The 17,376-nt window shown below is 36.2% G+C and overlaps 1 protein-coding gene across 1 annotated transcript in view; it reads right to left on the bottom strand.

The window, feature by feature from the left end:
- The window catches only part of LOC106803129 (ankyrin repeat and sterile alpha motif domain-containing protein 1B), a 762,921-nt gene that overhangs the window by 151,300 nt on the left and 594,245 nt on the right, over window positions 1–17,376 (bottom strand). Inside the window, exons 13-14 of the mRNA XM_087449060.1 lie at window positions 3,208–3,797; window positions 1,443–1,503 (exon numbers count right to left, since the gene is read on the bottom strand). Of these exons, the coding sequence (XP_087305186.1) occupies window positions 1,443–1,503; window positions 3,208–3,797 (651 nt within the window). The remainder of the gene's footprint in view (window positions 1–1,442; window positions 1,504–3,207; window positions 3,798–17,376) is intronic.

The raw sequence follows: 17,376 nt of genomic DNA, 5'->3' as shown, positions 1-17,376 counted from the left end.
TAGTCACATAAATCAAAACTCTGCATTCCTACAGCTTTCTTGAAATTATTCTGTAAGCATGTCTGAAAGGACTATGTGGCAACATACATTCCTAGGCTAGTTCTTTGGATACTAGAAAAGTCTTCAATGTTTATCAGCATTTTTGTGTGAGAGACCTGGCTATACACACTATCACAGAGCTAACACCATACTTGCATCACCAAATATATGAACACAATTTTGATACTTTTTTCTTAATTTTTTAGTTTCTAAAATCTAAAACAAATATGCATTTCAGAAAAAAATATTCAGCCTTTTAAAAAATTATCACAATTAACATGGGGCCCAGCCATATTAGAATAATTAAGTTCTTGTTCCAGCATAGCAGAAATGAGTGAGGTGCTTGTACAAGGGTCTCATTTAGACCTGAATATTCCCTTCAGTGACTGAAAGCTAGATTTCAATGTTACTTCTTATCCACCCAGGCCCAATGCACCATAAGAAAACCATTTTCCAACTTACCTGTGCTTAAGAGTCACTTGGAATGCTGTTTAAAAGGCCCTGGTGACCAGTAAAAGTATCACAAAGTCCTGTAACTGTTTGCCCTATGACATATTGAGGCTTCTCTCTCACAGACCTTATTCTTATTATCTCTACAGAAACATTAACTATCACTACTAATTTAAACATGAGTTCTCCTGAGAGCTTAGAAATTATCACTCCAAATTTTATAGACCTATCTAATCCAATTACACCACTACTTGGTGGCAGGGTAGAAATGGAGCAGGTCTTTTGATTCGTTCCAGAAAAGAAGTTTCTTTTGTATGAATATTACTGTTATTTTTAGGTCTAGCTATTTGGCATCGTCTGTTGGTATTAAGCAAAAAGTCTTCAAAGAAAGTTTCAAATGGCCTTCCACTTGGAGCTTTAATTGTATGGAGAAAACAATACTTCATGAGGGTAAAACATTAAATAGCAATTGCAAAACTTTGTGAGAGACACTCTGCTAGGTATTCTGGAATACATGAAGATGAGTAACACATAGTTCTTGCCATACTGGAGCTTAAAACTTGGGAGAAGTTGTTAGTCACTTTGGCCAGGATGAAATGAGACATTTCACTGAATGAGAAATAGTAGTATATTAAGTCATTTAGAACATATTTGAAACACTTTGAAGTGCTTTATACTTAGCTCTACATAAAGTTGAAAATCCATTAATTTTAACTGGCATAGTAAAATAGCACATGGGAAAATACCTCTCGATTTGCTAAATCAACATACTTATAATTGATGTTGTTCAGAGGTCACCGTTGTTTGATACGAGTGGAAGGAAATAATTTGTAGCTCCTGTTATTATGATAAAACATGAAATTATCTAAAGACTCCTATCATTTTCTAGCTAGTTCTTGAACACATTTATTCATTACAACATAGAGGAGAGGTTTTCTTACTTGTGGTCTCACCATTTATTTCTTTAAGTCCACTGTTAATTCCAACATCTATAGAACTCATTATTTTGTCAATCTGCAAGAAACAAAACCATATAAATGAAATATTACATTCACTTTTAGCATTGCATTTTAAAGTAACTTTCAAATGCCAGAAGCATATATTCTTGATATTACTACCGCTACAATACCATAATTAAGAGACTGACAGAGAAAGGTTTATTGGGAAGCAAACATCTTTTGATTACTTTTAAAAATATTAATTATGTTTCCCTTTCTTAAACTCTCAAAATCAGCTTACCTTTTCTTTGTATTTCCTAAAATAAACTTTGTTTGGACCTACATGGATCAGTAAGTTAGGAATTGTGTATTCTTTAAACTCAGGAGGGGGAGAGGTTGAGGATGAGTCCATGTGACAACGTCTGTCCTCTTGAGCATCCTTTCTCTTCTAGCTGAGAACATGCATCTCATCTGACTGGTGAAGGGGCAAGTTTTGGTTTGCGGGCAGGGCCATGGGAACCAAGTTCTTACTAAATGGTTTGATCAGCCACAGCCATTCTGTGGCATGCAGTTACAAGAATCTAGGCATAGAAACAACTTAATTCTAAGAGATAAGTTAAATGTTAATTAAACCTGCCTTGTTCCAAAAAGGACTTCAGATGTTATTCACAGAGTCAATAAATATAAGAAATGGATAGACTCAAACAAACTATCAATCTACTAGAATGGAATTCATAGGAAGATACGACTGTCTAAGCTTTAGACATTTATGGTTTAATCTCCTTCCTCATGATTCTTGCAACCTGAGTAAGATAGGTTTCAGAAAGGACAATGAGCATTTCTTAAATGTCCCATTTTGTTCACTCTGAAACAGATGCAGAGAGATAAGTGATTTTCCCAAACAGCTCAATTCAGAATGTCAATATCAGAACCATTTCCATTTCTATTTCTCAGAATACTATAGTGACCTATTGTGCTTCAAAACCTAATCCAACTGGCACAGTCTTTTGAGAGACAAAATGTGACATATTAGAATGAAAGCCAAGAGACAATGTGGTCCATGCTTTGTAGAAATTCAAGAAAAAGCAACAAACTTTATTATTTTATGATGTAGCCTCCTTGGGACAAAGGATGATATTTCATAACCTTACAAGACATTTACTTTCTGAGTAATTCTATGAAATTACAGACTTTGTCTTTAAGTAGAGCTTAAATTGGTGATACTTGACTCCAACACATTTTTTCTTTAATGTCTCTCTGATAATTGTAAAAGGGAAATATTAGGTAATTTGTGTTTATTGTATGGTACTTGGAGAAGAGTCAGGGGTATTCTGTTTACCATTAAGGTTAAGATCATAAGGAGTACTTCTGAAAATATACGATATTTTAAGAAGGGAGATGAGCTAACAGAAAGTTTAGCAAGCAGAAAAATGATGCAGAGCAGCAAAAATACAAAGGTTTTTCTCAATTTGTCAGCTGCAGTGCTTGGTAGGACATAATGTGAACATTCTCTTGTACCTCATAGCTAGTTATTACTTCTGCTTGATACCAATTTCTATGGAAACAATAGATTTCCCCACATGTGTGGAACTGTGTTTGTTTTCACCCTCACTGTGAAATTATCATGTATTACCCCCGGATCCCTTCCCTTCCACTTGGAGCTGTATGTATTTGTTAATATTTCTTTTTGCCTCTGAAAGACTTAAAAAGCTGAAAATCCTTCCCCAAACCTCCCTCGACTCTAAAGCCTTACATAAAGAATAACAAGAACAAAGCTTACTTCTTCCCATTCAGAAGTGAAGGATGGTGTTCTTTCAGAATTTCCTTTAGAACTGGGTTCAGCAGTTGAAGATTCACTCCAGTTAACTCTTGATGTTTTCTCATTTGAAGGGTAGGCAATGAGATCAGAATCTGACTTAGAGACATTTTTTGATAAATGCATGTCGATCAGGGCTTTTGGCAACGACCTTATTCTCCCCAGGGTACAGGCTCTCTCCACAAATCCCCCTGGGTTCACAATCCACTGGTCCCCATTCCGGGATCCACCCCTAGTTGTTCTTGTGCCAACAATAGTATGGTTTTCGAGTTGGTTGGTTTTTTTGTGAAAAATTGTTCTACTAACCACTTTGGGTTTAATTTTCTTTACCAAAGGTTCTGAGTTATTTTCTATTGGAGACTGCTTGAAAGGCAAAGGACTATTTGCCAAACTGACTTCATCTTGTCCTTCTTCACGTTCATCTCTTTTCCCATAAAGATGAAATGGATTTTCAGGGGACTCACAGGCTGGAGAAGATCCATGGAGAAGGCCTGCAAATTGCCCGGGATCATATTCTTTTGGGGGATCATTGTCTTCCTGTTGAGAGAGGTCATCTGCAAAAGGGAGGAAGATGTCAGGATGCTTGTTTATGAAGGATTCCAAAAGCTTTGATACAATAGCGGTGCCCTTTCCAATTTGTGCAATGTCCAGACATTTGATTTATTGTTACACAGTGATATTCTCACTTTATGAAATACCCATGACCCTACAGAGCGTATATATAAAATTAATTTGTGTGTATGTGTGTGTGTCTGAACCAGATCTTTCTGATATACTTTAGGGTGCATTTCAAAGATATGAATTGGGTATTAATTGAGTAACTGCATACCCTTTTCCCTTGTCTCCAGGGCGTATGTTTTATACTGGATTTTCTTAAAGTGAAACACCCACATCCAAACTTGCAATAAATGAATCATTGTGCAGTCGACATCAGGCAGGTAAATGAAAATCATACACAATGATACCCCTCTGCCCTTCTACCAGCAAATAAATTTTTAAAAAATCTTGAAATGAAGTATAACCAGAAGTAATTTAAGGTTAATAGTCCTGATAGTGTTACTTTAAATATAAAATTGAGAATAATTCTACACAGATTACATAATTTAAAGAAAAAGGATTTGTTCAGGCTTAACACAGGCAAACAATGCAATCCATAATATCACTAAAAAGTAAGAGTCTTTTATAAGAAATTGATGGTGAGCTATTAACACAAAGCTATCTTTTTCTTTCTTCTCTGAAATAACATTAGTTATTCTTGAATTTTTTCAGATCTTTGAAAATGTAATGTAGAAAAGAAACCAAAGAAGGATAATTTTTACCGCTTTAAAATTTTTTCTAAGGCAAAATATAAATATTCTTTGAGATTTAAAATGACCCTTTTTATGACCTAATTTGTCTTTTAAAGGTATACTGTGTAAAAAGTTGGCCAAAAAACTTAGCACAGGAAGTCAGTTTACTTTTTTGACTGGTCATTTTAATTAATATAGCTAAATATTTGCCAAGATCAAAAGTTAAATTACCCAATAAGCCCATAATCCACTCTTGTGAAAAAGTCAAATATAGCAGTGTGGTATAATAACAACAAATCCAAAGCTGACTTGCTGAAAGTGACTCCCACACTGCCCCACCTGGTGGGTGGCCCTGGCCAGCACTGGAGTCCCTCCTAAGTGGCTCCAGCTCTGGGGTGCCAGCCCCATACACCAGCGCACCCGCAGCAATCATGGCCCAGGCACAACAGGAGGGTGCACGCAGTCTACACAGAGGACACACCTGGAGAACCTGGCTCTGGTGACCAAGCGGGATTGCACTACTAGGCCCTATGGGATACCTTCCACATAAGGCCACCTCTTCAAGACTGGGAGACACAGCTGATCTCCCTAATACATAGAAGCAAACACAGAGAGTTAGGCAAAATGAGGAGACAAAGGAATATGTTCCAAACAAAGGAAGAAGACAAAGCCTCAGGAAAAGAACTAATTGAAATGGAGACAAGCAATCTATTAGATAGAGTTCAAAGTAATGGTCATAAAGATGCTCATCTAACTTGGGAGAAGAATGGATGAATGCAGTGAGAACATCAACAAAAAGATAGAAAATATAAAAAAGAATCAATCAGAGCTGAAGAATACAATAACTGAAGTGAAAAATACACTAGAGGGAATAAACAGAAGAATAAATGATGCAGAAGTATGGATCAGTGATCTGGAAGACAGAGTAGTGGAAATCACCCACTCAGAACAGCAAAAAGAAAAAAGAATTTTAAAAAATGAGAATAGCTTAAAGGGACAACATCAGGCGTACTAATATTCACATTATGGGGTCCCAGAAGGAGAAGAGAGAGAGAAAGGGACAAAAAATCTATTTGAAGAAATAATGGCTGAAAACTCCCCCAATCTGGCGAAGGAAATAGACATCCAAGTCCAGGAAGCACAGAGAGTCCCAAATGAGATAAAGACAAAGAGACCCACACCAAGACACATAACTAAAATGTCAAAAGTTAAAGATAAAGAGAATCTTAAAAGCAGTAAGAGCAAAACAATTAGTTACAGACAAGGGAACCCCCATAAGACTATGAGCTGATTTTTCAGCAGAAACTTTACAGGCCAGAAGGGAGTGGCATGATATATTCAAAGTGCTGAAAGAAAAAACTTACAACTAAGAATGGTCTACCCAGCAAGGTTGTCATTCAAAATTGAAGAAGAGATAGTTTCCCAGACAAACAAAAGCTAAAGGAGTTCATCACCACTAAACCAGTCTTACAAGAAATGTTAAAGAGAGTTCTTTAAATAGAGGGAAAAAAGGCCATAAGTAGAAATAAGAAAATTATGAAAGAAAAAAAATCTCACTGGTAATGGCCAACATATAGTAAAGGAAGTGGATCAACCATCTATAGCTTGTTTAAAGGTTAAAATACAAAAGTAGTAAAATCATCTATATCTACAACAATTAGTTAAGAGATATACAAAATAAAATATGTAAAATATGATGTCAAAAATATAAAGTGTGAGTGAGGGGAGTGAAAATGTAGTGCTTCTAGAATGTGCTTGAATTGAAGTGACCGTTAACTTAAAATAGACTGCTATATACATACATTATTAAACCTGAACCTCATGGTAACCACAAACCAAAAACCTATAATAGATATCCAAAAAGTAAAGAGAAAGGAATACAAACATAACACTAAAGAAAGTCATCAAATCACAACAGAATAGAGTAGAAGAAGAAAGGCACAGAGAAGAACGACAAAATCAACCAGAAAACAATTAACAAAATGGCAATAAGTACACACCTATCAATAATTACTTTAAATGTAAATGAACTAAATGTTCCATTTAAAAGACACAAGGTGGCTAAATGAATAAAAAAACAAGACACATATATATGCTGCCTGCAAGAGACTCACTTCAGATCTAAAGACAAACACAGACTGAAAGTGCAGGGATGAAAAAAGATATTCCATGCAAATAGAAACAAAAGGAAAGCTGGGGTAGCAATACATATATCAGGCAAAATAGACTTTAAAACAAAGACTGTAACAAGAGACAAAGAAGGGCATTATATAATTATAAAGAAATCAATCCAACAAGAGAATGTAACACTTGTAAATACCTATGTACCTAACATAGGACCACATAAATACATAAAGCAAATATTAATGGACATAAAGGGAGAAACTGACAGTAATTCAATAACAGTAGGGGACTTTAATACCACATTTACATCAATAGATAGATCATCCAGACAGAAAATCAACCAGGAAACATAGGCCTTAAATGACACTTTAGACCAGATGGACTTAATAGATATATACAGAACATTCCATCCCCAAACAGCAGAACAGACATTCTTTTCAAGTTCACCTGGAACATTCTCCAGGATATATCACATGTTGGGCCACAAAACAAGTCTCAATAAATTTAAGAAGATTGAAATCATATCAAGCATCTTCTCTGACCACAACAGTATGAAACTAGAAATCAATTATGAGAAGAAAACTGGGAAAAACACAAATACCTGGAGGCCAAACAACATGTTACTAAACAAACAATGGGTCAATGAAGAAATCAAAGAGGAAATTAAAAAATACCTTGAAACAAATGAAAATGAAAACACAACATTCCAAAACCTATGGGATGCAGCGAAAACAGTTCTAAGAAGGAAGATTATAGTAATACAGAGCTACTTCAGGAAACGAGAAAAATCTCAAATAAACAATCCAACCTTACACATAAAGGAATTAGAAAAAGAAGAACAAACAAAGCCCAAAGTTAGTAGAAATAAGGATATAATAAAGCTTAGAGTGGAAATAAATGAAACAGAGACTTAAAAAAAATAGAAAAGATCAATGAAACTAAAAGCTGGTTCTTTGAAAAGATAAACAAAATTAATAAACCTTTAGCCAGACTCATCAAGAAAAAAAAAAAAAGAGCCCAAATAAATAAAATCAGAAGTGAAAGAGGAGAAGTTACAACTGACACCACAGAAATACAAAAGATCATAAGAGATTACTACAAACAATTATAGGCCAATGAATTGGACAACCTAGAAGAAATGGATACATTTCTAGAAACATACAATCTTCCAAGACTGAATCAGGAAGAAACAGAAAAAAATAAGAACAGACCGATTAGTAGTAATGAAATTGAATCAGCAATCAAAAAACTCCCAACGAACAAAAGTTCAGGACCAGAAGGTTTCATACGTGAATTCTACCAAACATTTAAAGAAGAGTTAATAGCTTTCCTTTTCAAACCACTCCAAAAAATCAAAGAGGAAGGAACAATTCCAAACTTATTCTACAAGGCCAGCATTACCCTGCCACCAAACCAGGCAAAGACACTACAGGCCAATATTCTTTATAAGCATAGATGGAAAGATCCTCAACAAAATACTAACAAAGCGAATTCAACAATACACACAAAGGATCATAAACCATGATCAAGTGGGATATATTCCAGGGATGCAAGGATAGTTCAATATCTGCAAATAAATCAATGTGATACACCACATTAACAAGGATAAAAAGGATAAAAATCATATGATCATCTCAATACATGCAGGAAAAGCATTTGACAAAATTCAACATCCATTTATTATAAAAACTCTCAACAAAGTGGGTATAGAGGGAACATACCTCAACCTAATAAAGGCCATATATGACAAACATACAGCTGACATCACACTCAACACCAAAAAATGGAAAGCATTTCCTCTAAGATCAGCATCAAGACAAGGATGCCTACCCTCACCCCTTTTATTCAACATAGTATTGGAAGTCCTAGCCACAGCAATTAGACAAGAAAAAGAAATAAAAGGCATCCAAATAGGAAAGGAAGAAGTAAAACTGTCACTATTTGTAGATGACATGATACTATATATAGAAAACCCTAAGGACTCCACCAAAAAAAATTAGAACTAATAAATGAATTCAATAAAGTTGCAGGACACAAAATCAATATACAGAAATCGGTTGCATTTCTATACACTAATAATGAACAATCAGAAAGAGAAATTAAGAAGAAAATCCCATTTACAAGTGCATCGAAAAGAATAAAATATCCAAAAAAGAATTTAACCAAGGAGGTTGAAGACCTGTACCCTGAAAACAATAAGACATTGGTGAAAGAAATTGAAGACAACATAAATAAATGGAAAAATAAACTATGCTCGTGGATTGGAAGAATTAATATGTTAAAATGTCCATACTACCTAAAGCAATCTACAGATTCAATGCAATCCCTATCAAAATACCAATGGCATTTTTCACAAAACTTGAACAAATAATTCTAAAATTTTTATGGAACCACAAAAGACTCTGAATAGCCAAAGCAATCTTAAGAAAGAAGAACAAAGTGGGAGGTATCATGCTTCCTGATTTCAAACTATACTACAAAGCCATAGTAATCAAAACTATATGGTACTGGCAAAAAAACAGACCTATAGATCAATGGAACAGAACAGAGAGTCCAGAAATAAACCCACACATATATGGTGAATCAATCTATGACAAAGGAGGCAAGAATATACAATGGGGAAAAGATAGTCTCTTCAATAAATGGTGCTGGGAAAACTAGACAGCTCCATGCAAAAGAATAAAACTAGAACACTTTCTTACACCATATACAAAAATAAACTCAAAATGGATTAAAGACCTCAATGTAAGACCTGAAACCATAAAATTCCTAGAAGAAAACATAGGCAGTCAGCTCTTTGACATTGGTCTTAGCAATGTTTTTATGGATCTGTCTTCTCAGGGAAAGGCAACAAAAGTAAACATAAACAAATGGGATTACATCAAACCAAAAAGCTTTTGCACAGTGAAGGAAACCATCAACAAAATGAAAAGGCAACCTATTGAATGGGAGAGGACATTTGCAAACGATATATCTGATAAGGGGTTAATATCCAAAATATATAAAGAACTCATACAACTCAATATAAAAAAAACAAACAATCCAATTAACAAAAGGGCAGAGGACCTGAATAGACATTTTTCATAAGAAGACATACAGATGGCCAACAGACACAAGAAAAGGTGCTCAAAATCAATAATTATCAGGGAGATGCAAATCAAAACCACAATGAGATATCACCTCACACCTATCAGAATGGCTATTACCAAAAAGACAATAAATAACAAGTGCTAGAGAGGATGTGGAGAAAAGGGAACTCTTGTACACTTTGGTAGGAATATAAATTGGTGCAACCGCTATGGAAAACAGGATGGAGGTTCCTCAAACAATTAAAAATAGAACTACCATACGATCCAGCAATTCCACTTCTGGGTATTTATCCGAAGAAAACAAAAACACTAATTTGAAAAGATATATGCACCTGTATGTTCATTGTAGCATTATTTACAATAGCCAAGATATGAAAGCAACCTAAGCATCCATCGATAGATGAATGGATAAAGAAGATATGGTACAAAATACAACGGAATATTACTCCGCCATAAAAAAAAATAAAATCTTGCCATTTGTGATGACATGGATAGACCTAGAGGGTATTATGCTAAGTGAAATATGTCAAACAGAGAAAGACAAATACTGTATTATTTCACTTATATGTGAAATCTAAAAAACAAAACAAATGAACAAACAAAATGAAACAGAAACAAACTCATAGATACAAAGAACAAACCAGTAGTCACCAGAGGCGAGGGAGGTGAGGGATGGGTGAAACAGGTGAAAGGGATTAAGAAGTACAAACTTCCAGTTATAAAATAAATAAGTCATGGGGATGTAATGTACAGCATAGGGAATATGGTCAATACTATTTTAATAACTTTGTGTGGTGACAGAAGGTTACTAGTCTTATCAAGGTGATCATTTCCTAATGTATATAAATGTTGACTCGCTATGTTGTATGCCTGAAACTAACATAATATTTTATGTCAATTATACTTCAATTAAAAAAATTTTTTTAAAGTTGACTTTCTGATTTACACTTTACAGAAGTTAGTTAATATTATAAACCCAAACACCAAAGTTTTTATAAATTAACAAATAACATTTAATAGGTATGTGCTATTTACTAGGCACTGAATTAGAGGTTGTATTTACATCATCTCATTTGATCCTCATGACAATCCTGTGAAATGATTAATAAGAATCATGATTTTCTGATAGAATGAGATATGGCCAGAATATTAAATTTGCATATTTAAACAAATTGGCAACCACAATAAGTCTCAATAGTTATTTGCCCAGATGATACTGCAGACAAATTGACTTTACTGAAGTTTGGTCCCAGGTCCCTATATTGTTCTCTCTCTTGGAGCTGATAGGAGCAGATTTGTTCCTAGCTTTGCATATCCCCAGAACTCTCCCTGGTTTCTGTTTGGCTTTTCCAAATAGAAGATGTGCCCCTACCCAGAACTATCACAACGATATTCTGAGATAGAAGAAAGAAGAGTGATAGGAAGAGAGGTCCAAGAGACAACAATCTGAAAGAGAAACCATCTGCACTCATCCAGTACTATTATAATCACTTTATCTTCCCACAAAAACTCCATCTCGTTCTAGTGTAGCAACACTGTGTCCTTGATAATTCCCTTTTGTCCACCCCTTACAACAGAGACACTTCTTGGGGTAGAGTAGTGGGTGGAGAGTGAGGCAAGGCAGCTTTGAATTCTCTCTAAAAGCTAGAGTGCATGGCCTATTATATCCATTTTTCAGAAGTCAAAATTAACACTGAGACAACTTAAGTTGCTGAAGTTTCCCCAGCTAGTAAGTTATTAAGCTGAGATTCAAACTGAGGTCTATCAGATTCCCATATCCATCAGCCTGGAAAATATATAACTATTAAGATAAAAGAACGACCTCGAGTTCCAGGATAAGCAAGTAGGTTTTTGTGGAGAGGGACATGTTTCTCCTGTTTATGACTATTTCTGGAATTTGGGAAAAGTGGACTAAAAGTTTTTTTTGCTTCATGGAGGTAAGCTAATATTATGAGGGAATAAAACCTGGCATTCTGTTCTAATTTATTTTCTCTTTTTTCTACCTAGACTATTTGGATCCCTGTAGGGATTTACCACATAAGCTGGTTGGTATGGGATGACAGTAATGGGTAGATAATGTAGAAGGAAGAAGGAACTCTAAAACAAGGACCTTTAGAATTTTACTTTCAAAGTTGCTGAATAAGGCTAAAGGGTTTGAGTTTGCAAGGAAAATTAAAAAGAATCAGCCTATCGTGGGGAAAAAGATTCTATAAATCTCCGTAGAAAGGTTTCTAAGTTCATGATAATGAGAGTTTTAGGGGCATAATGTTGTTTAAAAGTTTTCTGTGAATATTATTATTAGGTTACCATCCTCTCTGTGGTGTGACCAAAATGACTATAATCACAACCTCAAAATGCTTTATATCGTCCAAGTCCTCTAGTCACCAGCAGTCACTTCCCTAAGTAAAAGAGAATTAAGTTATTAGCTTATAAGCTTAGTCTTTTGAATAATAATTCTTAGCATCATGATAGTTGGTAACATTTTTGCTAAGAGTTGTGAAAAGGCAAATATTACTTGCTTATTTCAGTGGCCAAACTCCTTAAGGATTACTCAAATCAAAGACAATGAGAAGTTGATATGAAACTTCCTGAAATGCCTGTTTGGTGGACTGATTGCAGTTATGGTCCCAAACTGCAATGGCTCCCTGTCGCCACATACCACCTGGTATCCATTCCTCCCAGATGACTCTGGGTGTGGCCATGTGCCTTGCTTTGGTCAATGGGACGGACAATAGCAAATGTGATGTAAGCAGACTTGAAAAGGACTTGTGCACTGGGGCTTGTTCTCTTGCTGCTCTTGGAACCTTGCTGCCATGTGAACAAGCCCAGGCTGACCTGTTGCATGGTGAAATGATACATCACCCAGCTGTTTGAAACCGTAGATTCTATTATTTTTCAAGTATGATGAGGCTAACAGATCAAGAGACAATTGCCATTGAAAAGATAGGTTGTTATAGGTCTCAAGAGGAGGGAGCATGTCATGCTATGGTGGTAGTGGTGGGGAGTACAAGGGAAGCACCAGGGTTGGTCAGGAGACAGGATGAGTGGGGGAAAAGGAGGCAAAAGCCTTTATTGTGGATTCTATGTGAAGGAATGGGGGAAACAGGGTAAGCAGGTTTAGGATTGGCTAGTTTGAATCATTTCAGCAGGCTCTGGGGCATAGGGACTGTCCCTGGTTGTCTGGTACCTGGCCCTGGTGTGATTAGGGCAGGTGGATAGAGGCGCAGAGTGTGAGAGCCTAATAAAAGAAGTGGTTGGCAGTATGGTTCTGGATTGGTTAGTTTGCATACAAAAGGTATGGTTGTAAGCCAGTTATTTATTATCTCTAAGAGTTAGCTAGCCCGGTAGCCCTGGAGGAGGTAGTCCCTCCAAGGTCAGCAAGGTCCCAAGATGTCAAAGCATCAAAAAACCAAACAAAAATAAAATGGCATGGTTAATACATCAACCATCCCTGACACCCCAGCCAGTAGCCAGCCAACTTCCAGACATGTGAGTGAGGCCATTCAGGACCAACCAACCCTAGGCTAGTCTGACAACTGACCACAGATGTATGAGCAAGCCCAGCCAAGATTAGCTGAGGCTGAGCCAGACCAGGAGAAAACACCTACCAGAATCATGCGCTAAATAAATGGCTGTTATTTTAAGACATTAAGTTTTGGGGTGGTTTGATATGTGGCAATAGATAATTGATTCAGCCTGTATCCCAAGTTTTAAAGAAGAATTAATACATTTTTCAAAATAAATTCTGACAATGTTTATTTTTTCACGTCTGGACACGATGATAGTAATATCATATACCTATAGGTGTTGTGAAGACTGAATGAAATAATAGAAGTAAAGCAGGTAGAACAATGCCTGTGGCATAGAACACATTAAATATATGTTTCTATTATTACAACAATAATTTTTAACCTAGAAGGTTTCATTTTTACAAAGAAATGTAGTAGTAATTGATTGTATTAGACACTCAAAGATTGGTAATCATATGGGATTTACTCCTTTGTTTCTGCCTGTATATTTTTAAAAGTTTACTTTAGAAAGACTTTTTGCATTTTCTTACTATTTCTTTAGATGAAACTGAGACCAAGTATAAAGATTAAACTGTTTTTATAACTTGTCTCATTTAATTTCACACTTCTCTGCTGATAAGTGGCTATTTCATGCCAAGGTACAGAACTAAATATGTGTGAATTCCAATCTGATAGTTATTCACAGCATCATTAGCATTTCAAAGAAATGTCAAAGTATCCAATAGTAAGCAGTTCAATCTCTTTTTAACCATCTTTGCCCCTTATTCTTTATCATTCATATAAAACAAATTATGGCAAACATGTGATTTCTTCCTCTAGTATAGATCATAACTTTTGTCTATGGGGTCAGAAGTTTCTTATTATCCTTTAGTTAATAAGAATAAGAATAATTCATTTTCAAGGATTCTAGTGCTGATGTTGATAATAGTAGAAATTCTAAATTCACTTCACAAATATGTATAAAATGCCTTCTATGCACTATCTTAGGTGCCAAAGTTTCAGCAGTGCCAAAAGCAATGTTCTACCCTCAGGGTGCTTACATTCCAGTGAAGGAGACATTTGTAGGCAAATCAAATATAGTATAATTTCCATGATGGTTAAATTCTATGAAGAAAATAGAGCAAAATACTGAGACAGGAATTGTGACTGCAAGCAGAAGGAAGAAGATATGAAAATCCCCTAAGGCTATTCCAAACAATAAGAAGGCTAGTGTGGCTACAACAGAGTGGTGAGAGGGTGGTGTGTATGTCAGGGTTTTCCAGAGAAAAAGAGAGACAGAGAGATATTGAGAGAGAGAGAGAGAGGTGTAGTTCCAGTCTGAATCCAAAGGCCTCAGAATGAGGAGAATTGATGGTGTAGTTCTAATCTGATGGCCGGTAGGCTTGACCCAGAGAGAGCCGACGTTTCAGGCTAAGTCCAAAGGCAGGAAAAAAGCTGATGTCCCAGTTTGAGGAGAGTCAGTCAGGAAGAATTCTCTCTCATTCAGGGTGGAGGTCAGCCTTTTGGTTCTATTCAGGCCTTCAACTGATTGGATGAGGCCCACCCACATTAGGGAGGGCAACTGGTTTTATTCCATCTACCAATTTAAATGTTAATCTCATCCAAAAACACCCTCATAGAAACATCTAGAATATGTTTGATCAAATATCTGGGCACCCCATGGTCCAGTCAACTTGACATATAAAATTAACCATCAGGTGGGCAGAATGGTTGGAGATGAGGTCAGAGACGAAGGTAGGCATAGGGTTGACACGATTTGATTTACACTTTTAAAAGATCACCTGGTATTTCTGACAGCAAGAACATCACAATAAGGTAGTATTTTTTAAAATTAATCTCCCCAATTTCCCTCATAAAAACAATACACATGATAGTGAAAGAATAAAATGAGCACACGATAGCAAAAAAACAAAAACAAAAACAACTAGAGGTGTTATTTTCAATAAAGCAGGTATCAAGGAACCTCCATGGCTCTGGAAAATGGATGGGCATAACAAAGTCATATGATAGCAAGTGGATCCAAAACTGGATCAGCAGCTGTGCAGCTGTAGTGGTGAAGAGAAAAGGAAATTTGATGGAGCCTACAAGCAATGGAACCCAGAAATTGCCATCAGACTGATTCCCAAAAGGAGAGGGCCTGGTGCTAAGCAGGATGCTGAGCAATAGAATCTGAGAACAATTAGCAGAACTTGAAAAAATCCTACAGAAAGATAATGGGAAGTGGCTTAAGCCCTTGACAATCTTAGAAATATCCAATAAATATATGTTTTTAGTAGGCAAGAGACTCACTCTGAAGAAAAACTTTCAGGAGAAGAATCCAATTGAACAGGGTGAAACATCAGAGATCTCAGGGAGAAAAACATTTCATACAATGGGAGGTGGGAGTGGCATGGAAGGCAGAGTTTCAGAGGAGGGAGACCTTGAACCTAATAATAGCAAAACACAGTGTTCACACATGAGAGCACTACAGGCATACCTCATTTTATTGCATGTCACTTTATTGCACTCTGCAGATATTGTGTTTCTTTACAAATTGAAGGTTTATGGCAACCTTGCATCAAGCAAGTCTATCAGCGCCATTTTTCCAACAGCATTTGCTCACTTCATGTCTCTGTGTCACATTTGGGTAATTCTCACAATATTTCAAACTTTTTCATTATTATTATATTTCTTATGGTGATCTGCGATCAGTGATTCATGATGTTACTATTGTAATTGTTTTGGGGTGCCATGAACTGTGCCCATATAAGACAGCGAACTTAATAAATGTGTGTCTTCTGAGTGCTCCATCAACTGGCCATTTCCCCATCTCTCTCCCTCTCTTCCAGCTTCCCTATTCCCTGAGACACAACAGTATTAAAATTAGGCCCATTAGTAACCCTACAATGGACTCTAAGTCTTCAAGTGACAAAGTGAGGAAGGCATGCCAAAAGCCAAGACAGGCGAAAGCTAGGCCTCTTGTGCCAAACAGTTAGCCAAGTTGTGAATGCAAAGGAAAAGTTCTTGAAGGAAATTAAAAGTGCTATTCCAGTGAACATACAAATGATAAGAAAGCAAAACAGGCTTATTGTTCATATGGAGAAAGTTTTAGTGGTCTGGATAGAATATCAAAACAGCCACAACATTCCCCGAAGCCAAAGCCTAATCCAGAGCAAGGCTTAACTCTCTTCAATTCTATGAAGGCTGAGAGAAGTGAGGAAGCCGCAGAAGATAAGTTTGAAGCTATCAGAGGTTGGTTTATGAGATTTAAGGAAAAGAACCCATCTCCATAACATAAAAGTGCAAGGTAAGGGAGCAAGAAGCTGCAGCAAGTTATCCAGAAGATCCAGCTAAGATAATTAATGAAGGTGGCTACACTAAACAACAGATTTTCAATGTAGACAAAACAGCCTTATATTGGAAGAAGATGCCATCTAGAACTTTCATAGCTAGAGAGGAGAAGTCAATGTCTGGTTTCAAGGTTTCAAAGGACAGGCTGACTCTTGTTAGGGGATAATGCAGCTGGTGACTTTAAGTTGAAGCCAATGCTCATTTACTATTATAAAAATCCTAGGGCCCTTAAGAACTATGCTAAATCTACTCTGCCTTGCTCTATATATGGAACAACAAAGCCTGGATGACAGCACATCTGTTTACAACATGGTTTACTGACTATCTTAAGCCCCTCTTGAGACCTACTGCTCAGAAAAAAATTTCTTTCAAAATATTACTGATCATGGACAATGCACCTGGGCACCCACCAGCTCTGATGAAGATGTACAATGAGATTAATGTTTTCATGTCTGCTAACACAATATCCATTCTGCAGCCCATGGATCAATGAGTAATTTCAACTCTTGAGACTTATTATTTAAGAAATATATTTTGTAAGGCTTTAGCTGCCATAGATAGTGATTCTTCTGATGGATCTGGGAAAAGTAAATTGAAAACCTTCTGGAAAGGATTCACCATTCTAGATGCCATTAAGAACATTTGTGATGCATGACAAGAGGTCAAAATATTAACATTAACAGGAGTTTGGAAGAAGTTGATTTCAACTTTATGACTTTGAGAAGTTCAAGACTTCAGTGGAGAATGTAACTGCGGATATAGCAGAAATAG

This window comes from Ceratotherium simum, chromosome 25 (assembly GCF_057802395.1).
Source record: "Ceratotherium simum simum isolate JZ-2026a chromosome 25, ASM5780239v1, whole genome shotgun sequence".
NCBI lineage: Eukaryota > Metazoa > Chordata > Mammalia > Perissodactyla > Rhinocerotidae > Ceratotherium > Ceratotherium simum.
The sequence above is the reverse complement of the archived record's forward strand: the minus strand, read 5'-3'. Positions and strand labels throughout refer to the sequence as shown.